The 24,089-nt window shown below is 40.1% G+C and overlaps 1 protein-coding gene across 1 annotated transcript in view; it reads right to left on the reverse strand.

The window, feature by feature from the left end:
* LOC122810504 overlaps positions 1–24,089 on the reverse strand; it is a 947,661-nt gene that overhangs the window by 575,595 nt on the left and 347,977 nt on the right. The window contains exon 4 of the mRNA XM_044082086.1: positions 20,781–20,891. Coding sequence (XP_043938021.1) covers positions 20,781–20,891 — 111 coding nt within the window. The remainder of the gene's footprint in view (positions 1–20,780; positions 20,892–24,089) is intronic.

A 24,089-nucleotide genomic window follows, 5' to 3' on the forward strand; every position in this document is an offset into this window, starting at 1 on the left:
CTGAATATTTGGAAACTAGCTATGGAGACATTGTGTACTTTACTGCAGTGAGGTGGTTAAGTTGTGGAAAAATGCTGAAACGTTTCTATGATTTAAGAAATTAAATAAAGTCCTTTATGGAGTCAAAAGGAAAGCCTGTACCTGAATTTGAAAATGCAAACTGGATGGCTGATTTAGCTTCTTAGTAGATAACAGTGCTCATTTAGACGACCTGAACCAGAGTCTCCAAGGTGAAAATCTACTAATAAATGACATGTTTCAAACAGTGACGGCATTTGAAGTGAAACTGAAATTATGTCACTGTCAGATTAAGAACAATAACTTCATTCACTTTGAAACACTGTCTAAGCAAAACCACATAAATACTGAAAAATATGTGACATTACTTAACAGTTTATCACAGGACTTTTGAGAGTAGATTTCAAGATTTTAGAAAACATCAACAACAGTTCAGTATATTTGCTACTCCATTCTCAGTTGACATCAACATGCTGCCTGCAAACCTGCTACTGGAATGCATAGAGTTGCAGTCAGATATACAACTTAGAGAAATTTCTGCAAGTGTCTTTATTGGACTTTTATAAGATGTACCTGCCTAAAGAAAAATGTCAGTCACTTCACGAACATGCCTTGTTCATGACATCTCTGCTGGGGAGTACGTACATTTGCGAAGAATTTTACTCTCATACGAAATATACAAAAAATAAAATCATAATGAAAATTTCAGATGAGCATCTTGAAAATACTCTTCCCATCGCCACTACCTCTATCAAAACCGATATAGATGCACTGGTATAAAAAAAAACAGGCTCAGTGTTCCTACCATAACGTTCCATGTTAGTTGTCTTCATCTCGCCTTCTTTCTTGCTGCACGGGTTCGGAGCCGGACCTCGGCTCTGACTCGGCCTTATACTAAAGCTCGAGAGCTATTTACCAGCTCGAGGCCACCCCTTATCCCACAATGCTAGGCGTCAGATACCCAGATCTCGTTTGGTAGAGCTAACACCAAGGAATAAACACCAATTCCCACCACAAGGTTTACTTACAGTGCTACAAGCAGAGGAGGACGTAACCTAAGAAGGAGTCAACCACAGGAAGAAGGCCTCAAAAAGAGATTCCTCTCGGTCCTGACTAGGCTAGGGGGATGGAGATTGGGACGCAAGAAAGAAGGCGAGATGAAGACAACTAACATGGAACGTTATGGCAGGTACATAACTTCTTAATGTTAAGTTGTCAATCTCGCCTTCATTCTTGCTGGATGGGACAGCGTCCCTAGCACCTTAGCCCTGCGTGGCTCATCGAAACAGACTCTTGAGCACAGTGGAACCAAAATCAGCTTGACTCCTGGAGGCCACATCCAGCTTGTAATGCGAAATGAAGGTATGAGGAGTGGCCCATGTGGCTGTAGCACAAATAGATTCCATTGAAAGTCTAGCCTGAAAAGCTACCGACGTAGCCAATGCTCTGGTGGAATGAGCTTTTGGTTTTGTAGGGAGTTCCTTATGTCTCGGTAGATCAAGGTAATAATAGAAGCCAACCACCTGGACAAGGTTACCTTAGAAACTGGTAGGCCCTGTTTGCCCTCAGCATAGGACAGGAAGAGTTGATCCGATTTTCTTGTCTGCTTGGTCCTATCCAAATAAAAGCGTAATTGCCTGTGAACATCCAAATAGTGTAACTTTTGTTCAGCTCTGTTTGAATAATTGGGAAAAAAGACAGGAAGATCAATAGCCTAATTGAGATTTGTCTCTGAGGGTATTTTGGGTAAAAAGGAAGGATCAGTCCTGAGTGAAACTCTATCTTTGTGAAAAATAAGATAAGGAGGGCGAATACAAAGGGCTTGAAGTTCCGATACTCTTCTGGCTGAGGTGATGGCAACTAAGAAGAGAGTCTTCCAAGAGAGTAACTTTAAGGAACAAGAAGCCGCAGGTTCAAAAGGAGGGAGAATCAATGAAGCTAATATCAAGTTCAAATCCCACTGAGGAGGGGGATCTTTAACCAGGGGTCTAAGTAAAATAGTCCCCTTAAGAAAGGCCTTACACAGTTTGTGGGACATGATACTGGACTCTGATAGACCAACATGAAAATTAGCAATAGCAGCCAATTGGACCCTAATGGTGGCAGACGAGGAATCTGTTCGAAAATGTTCCGCCAAAAATTCCAACACGTTATGGACAGGGGCTGTAAAGGGGTCTATATTCCTGGCCTCTGCCCAGAGGGAAAAACATTTCCACTTACTAGCATAAGTCTTCCTGGTAGAAGACTTATGCGAAGAAAGTATGATTTCACACAGTGACTGAGAAATATGTGGAAGCCTGGCTAAGGTTGGAAGTGGCGCAACCAAGCTGTGAGGTTGAGAGAGCGAAAGGATTGGTGCAGCTCGCCCGACTGATGGATCAAGAGGTCTGGCACTGGGTCCAGATTCCAGGGCTGCTCCAGCAGGTGACGATGCAGGAATGGGAACCAAATTTGTTGAGGCCAGTAAGGAGCAATGAGGATCATCCTGGATCCCAAAGCGGTCACTTTCTGAATCAGTTTTGGAATTAAGGGAAAGGGAGGGAATGTATAGAGAAGACCCTGGGGCCAATCGTGAACTAGAACATCTCTGGGGGAATGGCCTGGGAGGGGAAAGAGAGTGAAGAAGTCACTGCACTTGCTGTTGAGAAGGGTTGCAAAAAGGTTGCAGCAAGGTTGACCCCATCTGCGGGAAAATTTTTCCGCTACTGACAGATTGAGAGACCACTCGTGAGGCATAAGAATTGCCTTGCTTAACCTGTCCGCTATGACTTTGGATTTCCCGGAGATGTGCATTGCTATCAGAAACCATTGAGAGGAGATCGCCCACTGCCAAAGTCTGAGTGCTTCTCGACATAAGGGATAGGACCTGGTTCCGCCCTGCTTGTTGATGTTCCAGACTACCGACATATTGTCTGTCTGAACTGCAATAGTCCCGGTAGGCAGAGAGTCCTGAAGAGCTCGCAACGCTAAAAGTACCGCTCTCATCTCCAAGACATTTATGTGCAGGTGGTACTCTAAGAGTTGCCAAGTGCCCTGGACAGTCCTGCCCTGAAAATGCCCCCCCCCACCCAATCAGGGAGACATCAGCTGTCACTGTGGCAACCGGAGGAGGAAGGACAAACGGTCTGCCCTGAAAAAGTTGAGGGGAGACCATCCACCAAGAGAGATGGTCTTTGCATGATTGGGTGATTACTATGTTGTGAGACATCAGGAGCTGTTGGAAGGACCATTGGGTAAAAAGCATCCATTGAAGAATCCGCATGTGAAATCGAGCCAGGGGAAGTAATGTGATTGCTGCTGCCATGAGACCCAAGGTTTTCAGTACAAATCTGGCCTGAATTCTTTTGCACTGTAGTAATGTTTGAACATGTCGGTGTATGTCTAATACTCTTTCTAATGGAAGTTTTGCCAACAGTTCTTTTGTATTTAGAATGTCGCCTATAAAGGTTATAGATTGACAAGGCAACAATGCAGACTTTTCGTAGTTTATAGAGATACCTAGCTCGGAGCACGTTTGTATGGTATAATCCCTGGCTCGGATTAGCTGATGCCTAGTGGAAGCAGTTAGGAGCCAGTCGTCTAAATATGGAAACACCTGGAATTCTCACTGTCTCAGGTGAGCCGTAACCACTATCATGCATTTGGTGAACACCCTAGGGGCTGTGGTGAGACCAAAGGGCAGGGCTCTGAATTGATAGTGACTGGCTCCCAGCCGGAAGCGGAGAAACCTTTTGGAGCATCTGTCCATTTTGATATGGTAGTACACATCCTGAAGGTCTATAGAGCACATCCAATTGTCCTGACCCAAAAAGGGTAGAATGGACTGAAGCGTGACCATCTGGAACTTTGTTCTTTGAACATATTTGTTTAACCTGCTGAGATCCAAAATGGGTCTCCAGTCCCCTGTCTTTTTTGGTACCAAAAAGAACTTGGAGTAAATCCCGGATCCTTGCTGGTCTGCTGGGACTGGTTGGATGGCTCTTTTTTCTAGCAGTTTTGAAATTTCTAGAACTGCTTGTTCCCTTAGACCGGGTGGAACATCTGGAAAGGACTTGTTTGTTTGTACGGGGGTGTGGACAAAGGGGATTTTGTAACCCTCGGATATGATCGACTGTACCCATTTGTCTTGTGTGAGGAGTTGCCAGGCTTCTGGGTAGAGTGACAATCTTTCCCCGACTGCCTCCGAAAGTGGACAGTCGGGCAGTCCCTCAGGGGTGCTGAAAGGGTTTGTCAGAGAAGGATTCCCTGCTACCCTGATTTTGCGGACCTCCTTTGTACGGGGATGTGGACAAAGGGGATTTTGTAACCCTTGGATATGATCGACTGTACCCATTTGTCTTGTGTGAGGAGTTGCCAGGCTTCTGGGTAGAGTGACAATCTTCCCCCGACTGCCTCCGAAAGTGGACAGTCGGGCAGTCCCTCAGGGGTGCTGAAAGGGTTTGTCAGAGAAGGATTCCCTGCTACCCTGATTTTGCAGACCCCCTCTGCCCCTCGGGCGGCGTCTATTGTTGTTCCCTCCTCTGCCTCTGTAGGGAAACTCGCCACGTGTGTCAGGCACGACTCCCTGGGGTTTGCGAAACCACATTGTTCTACTCTTCTGACCTTTAGGGTATGGTCTAGAGGGAGTAGAAAAACGGACTCCCACAGCACAGAGAGTCTTGCCTTGCTGCTCACACCTGGTAAGTGTATCCTTCACCTGTGGTCCAAACAAAGCCGAACCATCGAAGGGGGTATTGGTGAAGGACGCCTTAAAGGGGTCAGCAAAGTTACATAACTGCATCCAGGCATGTCTTCTGTGTATGCGGCCCTACTCACCTCATCGGCTGCATAAGAAATGAGCCGTATGGAGGAGTTAACTATAGAGTTAAGGGTTGCAAGCTGGGAGTTAATCTTTTCCTGAGACCCTGCAGCAGATGGATCCTGAAGGGTATCACCCAGTTCCTTAAGGAGATCCCTTTGAAGGCAGGTGAAATGGCACAGATAGTTCAGTGACCGCATGTAAAAGGTCGCTGATGAAAACATCCACTTCCCGTACCTGTCCATTGTCCTAGATTCTTTATTAGGTGGATGGACAAGCACAGAAGGGTCAGCCAGCTCCTTCTTAGTGGCTGCTGCAACCACCATGGCATCAACAGGGACACCCTTCGTAAGAAACTGTTTATTGGACGGGGCTGTGATGAATTTTGTGGGCCTGCGGGGAGGTGGTTCCACTGTGTCCGGGGCCGTCCACGCCTTCTGAGCCGCCATTTCCATGAGTGGGTTGAAAGGCGGAGACACCCTGGAGATGGAAGAGTGAGAACCAAACGCGTCCAGGTACACAGACTCGTCCTCGGAAGGGTCAAGGGCAGTCCAGTTCCCCCTCTGCCTTAGGATCTCAAGGATGTCTGAAAAGGATACATCCTCAGAGGGGGGCCTTGGGGACCCTTCCAAATCCTTCAAGTCGGTCTCCGAGGTGACTGACTCGGGGGAGTCAACATGCTTCTTACATTTTCTCTTCCGAGGGGGCTCCTCTAAATGATCAGGGGAGGCCTCGGAAGAGAAAGATACCCCCCAATGGGGCTACCTGGAGCACCCGTTCTCCACGCTTGGGGTCAGGAGGGTGGACAGAGACAGACGCAGGCACCATGGGGGGAGGAGCTGAAGGGGTCAATCATGGAGCAGATAGTGGAGTCAGCACACTCCTCATGACCTCAAAGGTGCCCCTATTAGGCACAGAAGATGGCCCCCGCTCCGAGGAGACGTGAACCCCTTCCGGCACCGAGAGGGACGGCTCAGAGGCCGATGTTGGGGCAGAGCTCACCTGCGCAGAGGCCCCGAGAGGGAGAATGGGGTCGGACAAGGGTCCGATGCCACTCACCCCCTCGGAGCTGACGAGGGAGTCTCAGCACCCGGATCCCTCCAAGGACGGAACCAATGAAGAGATCGGAGTCAACGAGGGAGCTGGAAGGTGTGGTATCGGCTCCGACATTCCGACGATTCGAGCCCCAACGAGCTCCGGCTCCGAACACGCTAGTAGGGTCGGAGAAGGAATAGTTAAAGCAACAGGGATAGCCATAGCCTGTTGAGGAGGGCTAGTCAACATTTTGGCCAGTGCCTGCGACTTTAGGAGCCTATTGACCACCCTCTCTAAGTCATGATCCGATAACCTGGAGGACAGAGAGGAATGGGATCTATGGCTCCGCTCCGACTGTAGTAATGGGGACCTGGGAGCCGAGCGAACGGACTCTAAGGAGGGAGACCTCGAACACTTTAGACTCAGAGAAGGCTCCGATAGTAGAGTCGGAGCCGACTGGGGCCTCGAAGTGTCGATTCTGGCCAGAACCGCCGAGGAAGCAGAAGCTCCGCTCGGCGTCGGCTCCGAACAGGGAGCCGATCGTTTGGAAGGCTTTAAGGATTTCCCCGACGAAGGCTTGTCCGGGGATCCTTCTGGCTTCAACAAGTCCCTCAAAATGAGCTTATTCCTACGCTCCTGCAGGACTCTCGGACTGAAGGCATGACAGACCGAACAAGAGTCCTGCAGGTGTAGGGGGCCCAAACAATAAACACAAGAAGTGTGACCGTCTGTAAGAGACATCTTCTGACAGCACAAGTCACACTTCTTGAAACCTGAAACCTTGGTATCTTTAGACATTACAAGGAGATACCAAGGAAAAAATTTAACTAATGCCCTAAAACAGTAAACACACACACACATGCACTAGATAAGAATAAGTATATAAAAAAACCCCACTATAGCTAACAGTTACACTAGCAACAGTTATCTATGTATATATAATACAATATATATAAAAAGTATAGAAAGGCCTAACACTACCCTAAACAGGGGGAGGGGGAAAACTCTGTAATGACAGGAAAAAAGGTTTTTTAAGTGGGATCTAAAGGGGATACAAGATTAGATTAAACTAATAGCAAACTATCTAAAAATTTTAGCAATCCTGACTATAGAAGTAATAAAAGAATTATACGACCTGGAGCCGGTAAAAAACGCAACCTCGTAGCTGAAGTGGCAAACGAGATCTGGGTATCTGAAGCCTAGCATTGTGGGATAAGGGGAGGCCTCGAGCCAGTAAATAGCTCTTGAGCTTTAGTATAAGGCCGAGTCGGAGCACAGGTTCAGCTCTGAACCCATCCAGCAAGAATGAAGGCGAGATAGACAACTTAACATTGTTTACTGCACAAAAGAACAATCTTGACTTGACAGCCTGAACGTCTTAATATGGAAACTTTAAGTATAACAAGAACTATGACCAATATGCTTGAATTCTGCAAAGCTCTGTGCCTTGTGAAAAGGTTTCATGAATAAACATTGCCACTACTAATAAAGTCAGTTATTTGTTGAAATTTGTGAAAAGTAACCTACACTGGAAGACCCCTTTCAAATTTTCAGCAAACACTGAGAAACGACTCAAGTTGGAGACGTATAGTGAGCTAAGGAAGAAGTACAAAAAGGTGTCATCTGATGATGCTATGCCTCATTGGATGATCTGTACAAGTCATCAGCTAAAATGTGCACTCATAGACCTCCTTTCATCTTCAGACCAGCCTGACCAGACAGCAGTACAAAAGCAAGAAATATTGCTAGTGCCATATTTCAGGGACAGATTCCAAAGCTAGAAATGTGCCTTTCCAAAGGGGTGCTCAGTTTGAGAATGCCACTGATGAACCTTCTTTCATCTTCAGACCAGCCTGACCACACAGCAGTGCAAAAGCAAGAATCATTGCCAATGCCATACTTCAGGGACAGATTCCAAAGCTAGAAATGTGCCTTTCCAAAGGGGTGCTCAATTTGAGAATACCACTGATGAACCTTATTTCATCTTCAGACCAGCCTGACCAGACAGCAGTGCAAAAGCAAGAAATATTGCTAGTGCCATATGTAGCATGTCTTGAATAATTTCAGGGACAGATTCCAAAGCTAGAAACAGAAGAATACATGAGCGCTTTGGACAACATATGGACATTAAGGAATGATGGAAGACATGGACATCTTTAAGAAACCAGCAAAATCAGAGGTATGATCTCATACAAATTGAAGGGTCCGTACCTAATTTTTTTTTTTTTTTACAAATAAACTAAGATGTTAAACTAAGATGTTAGCATTAACTGTTATTTTCAGAATTAGAATGAGAATTTTAATTTTAGGGCAAATATTATGCATTTATTACATTTATTCATTGTTCAAATTCACCTACAATACAGCCAGGGGGTCAACTTTGGTCAACCGCAACAGTGATACAGTTAACTATACGATATATTTTACATGCGGCCCCAAGACAATTTCTGTTGACTCAATGCGGCCCCTGCAAGTGAAAAGGTTGGACACCCCTGTTCTATAGTCTACTTACTACCTTATTCCCTTCAGTTCTTTATTTTCACTTGTATCCTCCATTAAGCATTTTTCTCATACATTTTTTCTATTTATTTTACTCTAGCGTGTCCTCCTTCCATTTCTTTTTCAAAATCTTTTAGTATGTTCTCATGTTCTACTTTACTTTTTTTTTTACCCTTTTCTCTACTCCAAAAAAGGCTTTTTATATTTCTGTTTAAGAACTACCCACAATCGCGTCCGGGTTTCATAAACAGTCTCAATATCGTGTTTTTCCCCATGGTCTGTTTCCTGCCTCATAATTTCTTTATTTTTATGAACATCCTGTGCTAGCTATTTTATTCCTTTTCCTTCTTCAGTCTCTTCATTATCACATAATACAGCCATTACTGGTCTATGATCCGAAAAAAGTCTACTTCTTCAACCCCACCTACTTCCTTCATATCACCTGAATAAATCTTATCTCCATTTTAAAAATTCTCCTTTTGTACATCCATTCTCTACTCTCAAATGTCCACATTGCATCACTTCTTTTGTTAACTTTACATCTTATTTTTCCTATCACATATTTTTTTTTTATTTCTTCAAACATTTTCCTTCTGATGTTTGCATATGGATATCATTATTATTAGCTTCATACAATTTCAATTTTTCAAGTCACATTTCATCACCCTTTCTGATATTACAATTGTTGCATCTAATATTTTTTACTTAATTTTCTTTATTTGTACGGACTTCTTCAGATTCACTTTAAACCTACAGTCATTTCTGAACAAGCAACAACCAATCACAATGCTTAAAAGAACCCTCTAATCAAGATTTAAAGAAAGAAGTGCAACTAAAACTCAAGATACATAGTAAGTAGTTTCCAGCTGAAAAATATCCCGTATTCTTAATAGTTAAGTATAAAAGTTCTATTTCATTGTTAAACAAAAACAATTAATGCTTATAAATTTTTAACTTTTAAACTACTAAGCATAATAAGATGATTAAAGTTTGTCAGCTCTGAGGCTGAATAGAATGAAATTCTATCAGTTTATCAGTTATACCTGCTGCTTGTGCTGAATTTAACAAAACCTGCCAAAAAAACTCTCTGGACTCTAAAATCAGACCAGATTCTTCCCATCAAGCTCTAACAAACCTTTTCCAATATACAAAAATAAACTTATCAAAACTTGCACAATCCTTGGAATTTCTGGCAAATGCATTAGTACTGCCTTTTCTTTTAATAGCAGAGTTATATTGGTACATCCTCACTTCAAGCTGTTTTCTGCTTTGTTGATGTAAAATGCAGACATGACAGACATGTAACTATGTAAACTACCCCACTAGTGTGGCAATCAAATAACTCACACACCTAAAGTGATTAGTGATTGTTCTACTAAACTAAAGGAGAACTTGCACAGCTGTGTATTACTAAAATTACTGTGTTTATGCAAAAAAGTCTATAATTCCATAAATCTGCTACATATTCTGACATTTCTGAAATAGATTTTGTAAGTGTTCCTGCACAAAGTGTATAATAGTCAAACTATGTAACTGTCTTGTACTAATGTATACAATTGTCAAATTACTCTTTCTGTATGTATCTGTGGAGCTTTTCTCCCCGGGCCACTGCTGAAAATGGACCAAAATCCAGTTGGACTCTCCCGGTTAACAAATGTAAAAAAAAAAAAATAAAATAAATAAAGTATCATAGGGTAGTTGCCCATCACTATTATTAGTTGTCTCATTGATGCACCTGCATTGACTACGAGACCCACATTTTCTCATGCTCTTAAATAAGGGATCTAAATTATTAGGTCTAATGTTGTTCCTCTCAAATATTTGTTGCAGTTTTAGTTTGACGTGAATCTGAAGAAGTTCCATGTGAATAAAGAACAAAAGTGTTTATACATATTATTCTGGACGTGTTTCTGGTGATTTTTTTTTTTAAACACACAAGAAGTTTTTGTTTTTACATTTTTGAAGCAGTTAAGAGTCGTTTTGGTGTTGCTTATTTTTTCTTACCAACACCCTTAAAACAGAACAGTTTTCATATCTTACTGGCCATTTAATCTTTCTTCCTGACACAGCTTCTTTTTTTCCCTTTCTTTTTAACACATCTAGTATCCAACAAACATAATGCATCCATCTTTTTCTATATGCACCATTAACCAACCACTAAACCTCTCATTTAATTTCTTATATGGTTCACATTTAGTCCCAAAAGACCCAAGTCATACATTTCCCTTTTGCATCTTTTTACCTTCTGTTCTTATTTTTCTTTCTTTTTGCCCTTCTCACCTTCACTCAAATATATTTAACTTTTTTTGCTCTTACACTTTCCCCATGTCTGAGTCACCATATTTCTCTTCTTCACTTGCTAATCCATTATATTTTCTGTTTGTATTTGAGTCTCTTCTACAATTAATCACTCCACTTGCTATTTTCCTTCACCTTGAGCTATATTTCTTTCACCTTTTTACTCACTTACCCCAGTCATTTCACTTTCTTCCTAAATATTGTTCTCTACATATTTTCCTTCCAACTTTTTCAATTTCTTTTTCATGTACCTGTTCTTTGCCCAGCACAGGACATTCAAACCACTAACTGCTAGACTTACTACATTTCTAAAAATGGCCTACAGTTTCTAGCAGCATGGCCTTGATCCTCACATTGCCCTAATCATCTTTATTTACATCCCTGAACAAAATTCATTTCATTTCCACGATAAAAGAAAGCCTCTGCTTGGCCCCAATATTTTCTTAATAGTTGCTCTTTCCCATTTACTATTATATTTTTCAAAATATGCTGCAACTTTCCATTATCCATATCCAGTATAACCCACATTTCTCACCCCCCTGTCCATACATTTTTCATCATATTTTCTTTAGGTCATGAACTGCGTCACATATTGTGACAAAAAAATATGTTCTCCTCCAAAGAACATGGATTCTGGATTGGATGAAATTCTTCCTAACTGATAACATCCTGATAAAACCAGACAGTGACCTCCTTACAGGTGGCCTATTTATAGATCCAACAAAGGCATTTGACTTCAATGCCCACTACCTTCTCCAAATACATTATCTGAAATTAATCAGTCCACACACTGCTCCCTGGTTTAAAAACTTCTTCACTGAAACTTAAAGTTAAAATAAGATCATCCCAATAATAATCTGCTCCTATTACCTAAGGTGTACCACAAGGAACCATTCTTATCCCTCTCCTCTTCTCCATATTCAATGACAAACTTCCTTGTGACCTTCTCATCTCCTATTTATCCTCTATATTGATGACATGGTCATTTACAGATCAGGTCACTCTCATACCAGTATTCAATGCCGAATCCAGTCACACTTAGATGAACTCCACTAATGGCTCATAAACCATAAACTACTTCTCAACCCCACCAAGACTAAAACTGTGCTTTTTGGAATGCGACAAAAAATTAATCAACCATCTAAATCTATCTTTAACCTAAACAACCACTCCATAGAGACAACCTCCACCTTCAAATACCTAAGACTATGGCTTGATCAGTCTCTAAAGTTCCATTTCCACATTGGCAAACACAGACAAAATAAACTTCTTCTTCCGTTCCAAATATATCCCCTTTTCTATCTCAAACAGTCAAAGCAGCCACTGACAAGAGCTGTCCTTCCAACTTGAAGATGTGCTCCCAATTTTTAGTTCTGCCACCAAGAAAAACATCATTACACTCCAAACTATCTCTAGCAGCATCTGCCTATTAATTACAAACTCATCCCTCTGTGAGCTTCACTAACATCCAAGAAACAGCCAATGGCTACCCTTAAAATAAAGATCTAACCTAATTTTATGATCTCAATTCCAACTGCTCCAGCTCCACATATTTACTCCCCTTACAGCTAGACGTCATGAAAAGAAAAATAAACTAATCATTCAACCTGAGATGCTACTCACAAGCTACACCAACTCTCAGTAGCCCTAGAACCAAACTCCACAGCACTGCACATGCTTTCTCCTCTCAGGCACTTACTCTTTGGCAAGTTCTCACCACTAACATTACGGAAATCAACACTTATTCCAAATTCAGAATGCAACTCAAAATCACTTCTTCATACAAGCCAAATAACCTATCGCCTTTCCAAGTCTATTCTCCTCTCAAGATTCACTGAAGATTAGTCTACTTTAGAAACTAATGTATAGACTGTACATTACACTCTGCTTGAATGTATACTGCACTGGTCTGCTATTGCTTTTATTTATGTATTTTTTTAGTTTGTGAAGTTTTATGTTTCACTTGGGCTGTGGCTGAAATTGGTCAATAATGATCAGCACACTATCCCAGTAAATAAATAAATATAAAGTCAGACCTCTCAACTATACAGATTTTTGCAGAAAGTCCATATTTTGGCCTCACATTTTTGGTCAGTTTTTCATAAAGCGTGGTTTTCTGGCAAATTAGTGGTAAATCACTAAAGACTGAAGTTCAAAAATAATGACAGACATTTGAGTTTCAACTTCATATCCTTCAGAAAAATCATGCTAATGCAAAACCTATTATTCTGTCAACTTTCTAAATTTGAGCAGTATTTAAAAATTGTCCCAATTTTTGGGCCTTTGTCCTACTTCTATTAGTGACTTTGTCCAGATTTGTTGCTCTAAGAGGTTGAGAGCTATGAATGAAGTTCAAATTCCTCCATGTCTGAAGTACTGAATTGCGAAGTCAGCTTTCTTTTTAACTGCAAGCCAAAGTCCTGAAAAATAAAGTCTTTCCAATGTATTTCCAATGTGATATGTTTCTTTTTACTTCTTCGCACACAAATCGTTTTGCAACTGAAAATATCTTAAAGGTTACATCATAAAAATCTTATGACCCCAAATACATTAAAGTTCTCATGTCTTTTACAGTAAACTTTAATGGTAATACAATATTGTCTATAAAGTCATACCTACCAGTAGCAGGGCTGGTTTTGCTTCTTATTTTTACCACAGGCCTTCTTTTACTGAAGCTGCTGCCCCTCTGCTGCTGACAAACACCACTCTTTATGTTCTACACTGCTTCTTGTTCCTTGTCTTACAGCACTTGCATACTTTTTTAAACTTGATTTCTGTGATCCACAGTGCCCAGATGTAGTGGTGTATTCTTAAAACTGATTACTCCATAAGCCAAGCAAGCCTCTGTAAACTGCTTCTCCACCACAGTATTAGCTTCATTACCACACTGCTCCTGCAGCACTCTATCCATCAGAGCACTGCAGCTCACCTCCTCACCTTCATTTGGTTCTCATTAAGTTCTCCAATATCTCTGTATCCAAACCATCCTTGTCCAACTCCGTAACTAGGATCCAAGCATTAGTGGCAGGCATATGGTGCCACCAGGTAACTGAAGAGTGGGGGAAATTTCCCAGTGCCTTGGGCAAATTTTTCATTGTAGTATAACTACAATCTTAGAACCCCCCCCCCCCGAAAAACAAGTCACTCACCAAGTGGGACTACCCAGTCAACAAAAGGAACAAATATAGTTGTGTGGGATTGGTATTTTTGCAAGCAAACAGCAAAATAATTACATACTCTTTCTATAATATTTTGTTTCATATAGTGCTTGTATTGAGTAAGAAGTATTCTATAAAAAGCACCGTTTGGAAGAAAGATGAAAAGCCTGCACAGTCACTTCCCCATATCACACATGTTGCACATTAAGGTTTCTGAAACCGCATTAAAAACATGCTGATGACAGAAAGTTTACATTTGAAACCATGTATAATGGAAAATCATTTAATAAACAGGTACAAATAAAACACTTGAAACATAATGCACACAAAATACACGAAAATTTATCCTCCAAGCACCCAGTGCAAAATTCTGCATTTAATAAACAATTTCAAAATATGATTCAATTTGCAGATCTGCAGGACAATGTTTATATAAGAATGCCTGTATACAAAATTACTGATCATGTTCAAAGTAAACTTACATGAAAATTAAAACATCTGAATACAAAACAGTGATTAAGCATGCTGTTTTATCTTAAATTCTATGCTGGCATAATTTCATCATTATAATGCAACTACATTGTCTCTTTCAAGTAGAAGTTGATATTGAACCTCAGCTAAACAGAATATATAGAGCACTACAACTAATGAAAAAAATACTGAAGAAAAACTACAAAACATGGGCAGAAAAAGATATGAAGTAAATCAGAAGACAGAAATGTATACATTTTTTGAAGCAGGCAACCCCTCCATTGCAACTCAACATGAAGGTGGGAGTTGTGTCCCTCTCACAAAGTTACTATTCCGTCTTCTACACTGCACAACCTCACAGTAAGGAAAATACTTTTGTAGAAAAAAAACAAGTACCTTTTTGAAGGAAATACAACTTTAGAGTTGTAAAGTACTTGCAGCGTGGTTTTTGTGAAGGCATAGCAGGAAAGGCTTGCCATCCTGCAAAAATGTTATGTTACATCCTACTGTTTACTGGGTGCTATAAGCTGCTGTATTACAAAGAAAGACATTTAAGTATATCACAAAAATACAAAAATCTCTGTGTTGTTGAATGTTTTTTTTAATCTACAATAGGTATTTTTGTTATGAGACTTGCCCAGGAATTTAGACAGATTTTCTGTATGTGCTAATTGGCTAACTTAGATCAATTGTCACGAAAGACTGAATCTACAAATTCAGAAACGAGTTAAACATACACAGAGAAACACCTCATGAGCAGTTCAGTAAAATGCACCTGAATTAAACACTGTGCACTCAGAACCTGACTGCAACAGTTTTCTCTATTAGTCTATCATCACAGTAGCATAGGTACCACTTACAGGCACACTGTAGTCACACACACACACACACACACACACACACACACACACACACACACACACACACACACACACACACACACACAGTCGGCTTCCCATTTCCCATACTTACCTCCTGTAAGGCAACCAGTTAGATGCACACACACCCACCCTTGGCTCCAAGACACCAACATGTAGTTGTGGTATACACCATGACCAGTTCCCACAGAAATGAATTAGTGAATACTGTCAAAAGACAGCATTCACTTTTTCCTCCTAGAGGGGAAATTAACTCAGAGTGATTCTCTGAATCTCTCTACCACGTTAATCACCTGTAAACTAAAAAGAATGCTCAGTGCAGGAAGCTTTCAAATAAGCAAATAATTGTTCCAAAAACAAAGCCTGATAAAGGCTAGAACAGTAAAGTTTAATGGAAAGTTGAATGTTTTTGTCCCTATCTCAGGGACTTCATCAGAAATTAACCCAATTCCAAATAACATGTATTTACAAAACTACTGATTACAGACTACCAATCAGAAGACTGCATCAATTAATATACCTTAATACAATTTAAAGTGCCACAACACTGAAATACAATTATTTAAAATCAATATATTATATATTTGATAGTTTATGTTTTTACTTAATAAACAAATATACCACAACATCCATTAATAAATCCAACACAGTTTGTAAAAAACAATACATGATAATAAAAAAAAATACATAATAATAAAAAAATAGGTAGCTTCTTAGAACTTGCTTGCTTGATTTTAAGTAGGGGAATAATGGATGTAACTTCATTCAAACCAGGGGCTGCTGAAGCTTTCAACTTAAAACTGCCATACCATCGCCCTATACTGCAATCTAGTTTCTCAGTCCCCTCCTCGTAAATTCTTAACATGTTCTAGAATAGCAAATTTAAAAACAGAACATTGACTGCTAACAGAAAGAGGTTTAAATAAGGCAATGTTAGGATTTTAGTTGTTAGTGTCATACAAATGTTCATATATGCCCTTCCGCAGGCATCTTTTAGTTTTGCCTACGTAGAAGCTTGGGAAATGGCATACATGCATGCAATAATGTCTGACAGGGTGTGTGTTAATGTGTAATTAATGCCCACCTAGGGGTGTTTATGAGGCTTGACGCTGCAAACGGAGGGCCTCTACACCCCTGATAAAGAGTTAATTAACACACCCTGGAGGGCATTATTGTGCTTAGATAATGGGTTCTCTGTAAAATTATTGCGTTTTACTTGCTTATTTACTTTAAGTAGTATATTATTTTTTTTTATATATATTTTTAATGTAAAATAGTTCCTCCGCCTAATGTTTCAAACTTGCTATCGTATTAGTTAATGGTGTTGGGAACAAGCATTTTACATCAAACATATATAAAAAAAAATATATAGTACTTAAAAAAATAATAACCAAGTAAAACACAACAGTTGTACATAGAGCCCATTCTCTCTCATACACAGTCTATTCTGCTTTCATACACATACATATACACACACAGTCTTCCTCGGCTTTTATACACACATTTACTCACAAAAGATTTCTCTCACTCTCTCACACACACAAGCTCCTCTGTTTTCATATAAGCATTCACTCACACAAGACCAGTCTCACTCTCACACACAGTCTCCTCTGCTTTCATACACGCACTCATTCACACAAAACTGCTCTCACTCATTCTCACACACACAGTCTCCTCTGCTTTCATACACACACAAGATCGCTCTCACTCTTACACAGTCTCCTTTACTTTCATACACACATGCAGACACACAAGATCACTCTCGCTCTCTCTCAATCTTGCTCTCATACAAACACGTCTCTCTCTCTTTTTTTTTTTTTTTTTTACATTTTATGCTCACTAAACAAGTACAACCGTTGCTTACAGAGTGCAAAACACTGATGACCATCAGTTTTTTTTTTTGCAGTCTGAGCTCCACGACAGCTTGATATGCTGCCATGAAGCTGCGGACTCGTTTGTCAGTGGGCATTACTTGCACATTAATACCCTGCTAGAGAACGTTTATTCTCCAGTCAGAGTGTTGATGTACAGTTTGCTCATTCTCCAATTAGTGATGTAAACCACACCTTTAGAACCACAACTTCCATTAAAATATTTTACAATTTTCATCATTGTCCAAATACAAGCGGTCACTTTCTAATATACAAGAACATTGTTTAAAACGCCCACATTTAGCCATTCCCACTCTCTTAACATTAGAATGCGAATTTATCACTCTATTTAGAGCAGATTCAAATATACTTTCAATGTTCTGGGATGTCCTGTACACAAAGCGTCCAACCTTCCACAGAAGGCATACACACACACACACACACACACACACACACACACACACACACACACACACACACACACACACCTAGGGCCAATTTTAGAGTGTCCAATCCACCTACTGCATGTCTTTGGGATGTGGGAGGAAACCCACGCAACCACAGGGAGGACATACAGACTCCGCACACAAGGCACCCCAGCCGAGAATCAAACCGGAGAACCTCTTGCTGTGAGGCAGCAACGCTAACCCCTGCACCACCGTGGCCGCCCAAAGGATTAATCTTGAATATGTTCCAATATTTGGTGATAATGGTTTTCATCTCTTTCGAACCTAAACTGAACTATCATTGCACTTTCAAAGCTACGCTCACTGTTAGACATATCAACATTCACATTTGTTAAACCAACACCCAGTATGGGTTTGTACTTGATGCCCTACCCATTCTTGACCGCTGAACAAATTTCACCCACAAGATCAGTGGGTAACTTCTATTAACAAACATGTTTAAATTCTTTCCAATTCACTAACCATAACCTCATACACTGACCTCATTCTTGCTGCATTAAACACATTGACCCTTACCCAGGTTCCTTTTTTAAAACATGGCATATGCATTCTTGTAGTGTAGATAAGAATTACTGAATGTTGGCTTCCTATAAATTTGTGATTTGAAACCATTGTGAATGTGAGAAATTAAAGTATCTAAGTACTTGATACTTAAATTATTGGAATTTGAAGTAAACGTTAAAATCTGTAGTTTTCCATTTTATGACAGCCTTCCGGATTATAACTTTATCAGTTGAAAAAAATTGCAGTAACTATGAAATTGACTAATTTGGTGCTACACAACAATTACATTTTATTTGAGGGTGAACTTTATAAACAAATCAAAGGGGTAGCCATGGGCACAGCATGTGCGCCCATTTACCATTTATGCCAACTTGGTACTAGTTTCATGGGAAACGTGCTTTGTTTTTAAGTGTGAATTTTTTAAGTACATTACATTGTACTTACTTTTTTTTTTAGACATTTTTATTCTTTGGGATGGTGCAACTACAGATTAAGGTTTACTTCAAACTTTAGTAATTTAAGTATCAATTACTTAGATACTTTAATTTCTCAAACTCACAATGGCTTCAAATCACAAATTTATGGTAAGCTAACATTCAATAATTCATGCATTCATTACAAGAGTGCACAACCCATTTTTCAAAAAAGGAACCTGGTTAAGGGCCTTATTTATGCATCTTTCTGTTAGGAGTCAATGTTCTGTTTTTAAATTTGCTATTCTAGAGCATGTTAAGAATTTACGAGGAGGGGAATGGGAAGGCAGTTTAAATTGAAAGCTTCAGCAGCCCCTACTTAAAATCAATGCAAGCAAGCTCCAAGAAGCTACCTATTTTTTATTATACAATTTTTTTTATTACATATTGTTTTTTTTACAAACTGTGTTGGTTTAATTAGTGTGTGCTGTGGTATTTTTTTATTAAATAAAAACAAACACTATCAAATACTGTTTTTAAATAGTTTTATTTCAGTGTTGTGGCACTTTAAATTGTATTAAGTTGTATTAATTGAGACATTTTTCTGATTAGTAGTCTGTAATCAGTGGTGTTACAAATATATGTTATTTGGAATTGGGTTCAGTTCTGATGAAGTCCCTGAGACAGGGACGAAACAGTTCAAATGTTCATTAAATTTTACTGTTCTAGCCTTTATCAGGCTTTGTTTTTGGAACAATTATGTTTATTTCCAAGCTTCTCGCACAGAATGTTTCTTTTAGTTTACTGGTTTCATTTAGAACACTGGTTTCTGTTTGTTTTTACAGTAATCTCCTCACAGCCCCATTTCCAGTGAACAGCACATGGCTAATTTGCATTAGCCAACCACCAAACTGCCACATTTGCATGAAGCTTCACCAGCGAAATTACTCTCCAAGTTACAACCACCATAAGGAGTTAGCAGTAGTGGGAGAGTGGTCACTGAATCAGTAAGGCTTACTAGAATGCGGAAACCTTCTAAGTTAAGCCCTCCACATTGCAACAAACCTTTCTAAAACCTGTCCCTGGGTCTTTTAATATTCAGTGCCATGTCACTGATCCTGATTTAGTCATACTTTAAGTAAGGAGTCAGGTATGAAAACATTATACTTTCTATTTTCACCTATAAAAAAAACATCAATAATTTAATCACATATGCCAGTTAGTTCAGTGACAAAACAGCAAGACAACTGTTTGTGTTGCACAGCAGCCAGATTCCAATAGCGGTTCAGATTTCATAGGACTGTCCAGGGAGGGAAAGACTAAATGGTCAATAGTCAGTTCTCCTTCCTTCAGTGTGGTTTTGGTTATTAATCAACACAGTGCAACTCTATAGTGCATGATGAAGGCAGTCATGGGCATTACAACACTTACAAGTAAAAAAAAATAACACTCATAGCCATCCTGCATTTGAGAGTGACAGGACACAAATGCACCAGCATGCCACAATGATTGACAATGGCTGTGTGTGTGTGTGTGTGTGTGTGTGTGTGTGTGTGTGTGTGTGTGTGTGTGTGTGTGTGTGTGTGTGTTGGGGGCAAGGCAGCATAAAGAAACAAAACTGGACTAATCTGTAACATGATGGTCTCAGCCACGACTCAATTATTGACAGAGGTGGTCTCCTAAGATGAGCTGCAGTAAGGCTGTTTCTACTCCTAGAGGAATCCTCATGAGCTGACGTACGGCACAACAGTCAGCATGTCAAATGAGTAGTTCCATGAGCCAAGACTTGAGGTCAGGGCATTAAGGCCAAAAATCAATATAAAATCAACATACTACTGTTTTGAATGGCGTGGATATAGTAAAAAAAACAAAGGTGTGGCTATATACAGTATTTCACTTAAAAAGCAAGCTGTAAGGTTACATCTACATAAATACTATTACACACATCACCGTTAATCTGGGTTTTTCTCAAGGTAGTTAAAATCTGTACATCTCTGAAGATTCTAATAATATGAACGACAGTAACTGCAACATGCATGAATACGAACTACACACATCAGAGTTACACACTATAAACATAAAAGAAAATGGGCAAACAATCCAGCACTGGGCTTTAAAAACAACAAAGTAAAAAACAAGAAAAATCCAAAATCCACTACTGTTGTTCTTCAGACCAACACTTTATTACATACAGAATCTGAAAAAGTCTATATGTGAATAGACGAAAACATTCATTTTCTCTATATAATAAAGTGTTGGTCTAAAGGTATGACTCAGTGGATTTGGAATTTTTCCTGTTTTTACAAATTTACCAACTAGACAGAAATTAAGAGTTAAACTGAATCTACCAAAAATTGCAAAATACCATACCTTGTGTGAAATATCTTTTCCAGACAAAGATTATAATGAATCCTAGTAGAACACTAAAACAAACAGAAAGAACACTTGCTATGGCAGCTTGAGCAGCTTTGTTCTCTGGTTCTGTAGAAGAAAACAACAGACATTAACGACATCTATATGACTTTCAGTATATTATAAAGTAAAACATACACTAAACCACAACAACTATAACATTATCACATATCAGAATTACTATTTTAAAGCAGGACATAATCATTTACAGACTGGTTACTATCCCATATCACAACTACTCAAAGTAGGTCATCAAAGGACTGGTTACTATCATTACGTAATACCTTTATCTTCAAATATAATGTGACTTTGTTACTGGGGAAAAGATCACTTGCCACTAGCATTTTAGCACCAGTCAGAGAGTGCAGTTATATATTGTGGAAAAACATATTAGACATTACTAGGTTAACTTATGAAACTAGAATAAGGGATCCTTCTGTTTTGTTTCGTAAGTATTGGAATGCAGCACGTCTCCTGTTTACAAGCCCTCTCAAACATGTCTTAAGTTTTCTAACAAGGACAGTCAGGGATGAAGGGCAGTTATTTGCAATATCCATAACTAATTAATCAAAAAATATACATTTTTCAAAAAAAAAAAAAAAAGACTGTCTTGCTTAATGAACAACTTTTAAAAACATGGAGATTCCAAAATGGTGTTGGTATTGTAAGCAGCTAATAACAGAGCCCTGGGCAGGGAACAGTTTACAACAACAAACGCTTGCAAATAATATAAATGGTTAATAGAAACTGGTAGCTAAATGTCTATGAAATCCAGAAGTTCAACAAATTAGAAAAAACTGAACTAAACAGGAGAGTAAATGTGAAAACTCAGAAAGAGACTGAAAGCAGTGTGGTGGAGCACAAGCAGGCAAAGCAGATTGCAAGGGAAGCTGGGGGGAAAAATCAGATACCCTAGAGATAAAGACTGACCAAATGGACTCTGACATTTCCTAGATGAATGTTTCCTCTATTGGATTATACAGAACAAATAGCTGAAGGGTGCAGTAAACAGAAGATGTTTAATGAATCATTGAGAGAAAATAAGTGATACAGAAATTGCTGAAAAAAGATGAAATAAAAATTTTAACAGGAATTAAAATATGAACAGACATAACTAAAGGAGGAAATTGTTAACTTCTTTCACAAAGTAGAAGGAATCTTAATGGCTGGAGAAACAAGGGTTTATCCTGATAATAACTTTTCATTAGAAACACAAATAGAAATGCTTTTCTTCTTTCCATTAGACTCCACAGAAAAAAATAAGCTTTTTTTCAGGTCATTAGAAAAGTAAGTTTAGATCAAAATGAAGGGAAGATGCCTAATAGGTTCATAGGTTCATAGGTTCATACTAGGCTATCTGCCCGAGGGCATTTACAAGCCTAGCCCATCGTTTTGTGGCTTAGGCCACCCCTTTAGTATGGGGAACTATACCCATTATTTTTCTGTGCCTCTGTCGAGCAGTGACACTGAGGTAATCCCTGGGGTATATCTGCGATCTCCCATCCATTGGTCAAGATTTCTCTTGAACAAGGCCAGCGAGTGCTTTGCCCCACATGTACGGGGTTTCTGTCCCACAGCATAGGGAGTTTTGGGGTGATGAATCTATCCTTCCAGCTCGTCCTATTAATAGCCGTGTCAAGGTTTAAGTCTCCGCCCTTGTGGCTCTGATGGATCTAGATTTTGAGGTGAAGCATATTCATCAAATCTGGGTTTGACATGGCCTTGTATGTTAGGCAAAGGTCACCTCTGAGCAAGCGGTAAGCGACTGAATAGAGCTGGAGTTCTTTCAGTCGGGCAGCATAGGACAGATTTTTGAGACCCTTTATCCTTTTGGTGAGGAACTTTTGTGGCCTCTCCAGCTGCTGCAAGTGTCGGGTCAGATACATTCCGAATGGGGCATTGTACTCAATCATTGGTCTGATGAGTGATGAGTAAAGGGAGACTATGACCTCCCTTGATCTAGATGAGAATCCCTTCATGATAAGGTGGGCAATGTAGAAGGTCTTCCTAACTACTTTAGCTACATGGGTGTCGAATGACAGACTACTATCAACCTGGGTCCCCAGGTCCCTGATAACTTCTTCTGTGCTCAGTGGATTGCCACCTATTTGGTAGCTAGGGGTAACCTTGTTTTTCCCGAAGGGTATGACTATGCATTTTGGCATTTAACTTTAGGCCGTGGCTCTGGCACCAGTTATCCGTTTCTGTGAGACCCTTCTGAAGGATATCTGTGTCAGATGTGTTTTCTACTATGGCCCAGTTTGCAGTCATCTGCAAACTTTGTCAGCCATAACCCTCCTGTGTTTGCTTGTACTCGGAAAAGTAGATGCCAAACAAGAGTGGGCCCAGGGCTGAGCCCTGTGGGACACCACTTGGGACAGGTTTTGGGTCTGACATGGCGCAGCAGCCTCTGACCCTGTGGGTTCTGTCACTCAGCCAGTTTGCGACCCATCTTGTGATGTATGGGTTGACATTTAAGCTGATGAGTTTTTCAATGATACCCGAATGGGGTATTGTATCGAAGGCCTTAGCCAGATCGAGGTAGGCTGTATGGACTGCCTTTCCCTCATCAATGGCTTTGGTGACTGTTTCGAAAAAGTCAACCAAGTTTAAAAGGCATGATCTGCCTTTGACAAAGCCAAACTAGGTTGGATCCAAAGTCTGCAAATTCCCTATGTCTTTCTTTATGAGGTCCATTATGATCCTCTCCATGGCTTTGCAGATAAGGCTTGTCAAGCTAATGGGCCGTTAATTTCCAGGGTCGGTGGAGGCACCGCTTTGTGAAGTGGTACCACAGTTGCAGTGCGCCACTCCTGGAGTGCGTATCCAGAGGTAAGACTTTGATTAAACAGCTGTCCTAGCTGTGGGTTTAATTCCTCATTGAGTTCATGGAGCACACAGCCGGGGACACCATCAGGTCCCATGGATGCTGTGTTTTTGCTTTGGAGAGAGCAGTTCTCACTTGGGCTGGAGATGTTTGGGGCTGCAATCGTTTGGTATAGATATCTCTCCTTTTGGGGGAGGGGAGAAGTTTGCACTGAACCTGTCAGCCAGTATGTTGGCAATGTCTGTAGGATCAGTAATCTTCACATCATTTGAACTAGCTCTGAGCATATCTGGGAGTTTCCTCCCAGGTTTCTAACATAGCTAAAGAAGGCCTTATGATTGTCTTTTGAGTCTTTAGCTATTATTCTCGAAATTTACTTTGGATGATTTATGAGAGCTCTTAGTTTTTACTTATAGTGATCAAGGGTGTCTTACCTTTTA

This window comes from Protopterus annectens, chromosome 9.part0, assembly GCF_019279795.1.
Source record: "Protopterus annectens isolate FY-2018-M chromosome 9.part0, PAN1.0, whole genome shotgun sequence".
NCBI lineage: Eukaryota > Metazoa > Chordata > Ceratodontiformes > Protopteridae > Protopterus > Protopterus annectens.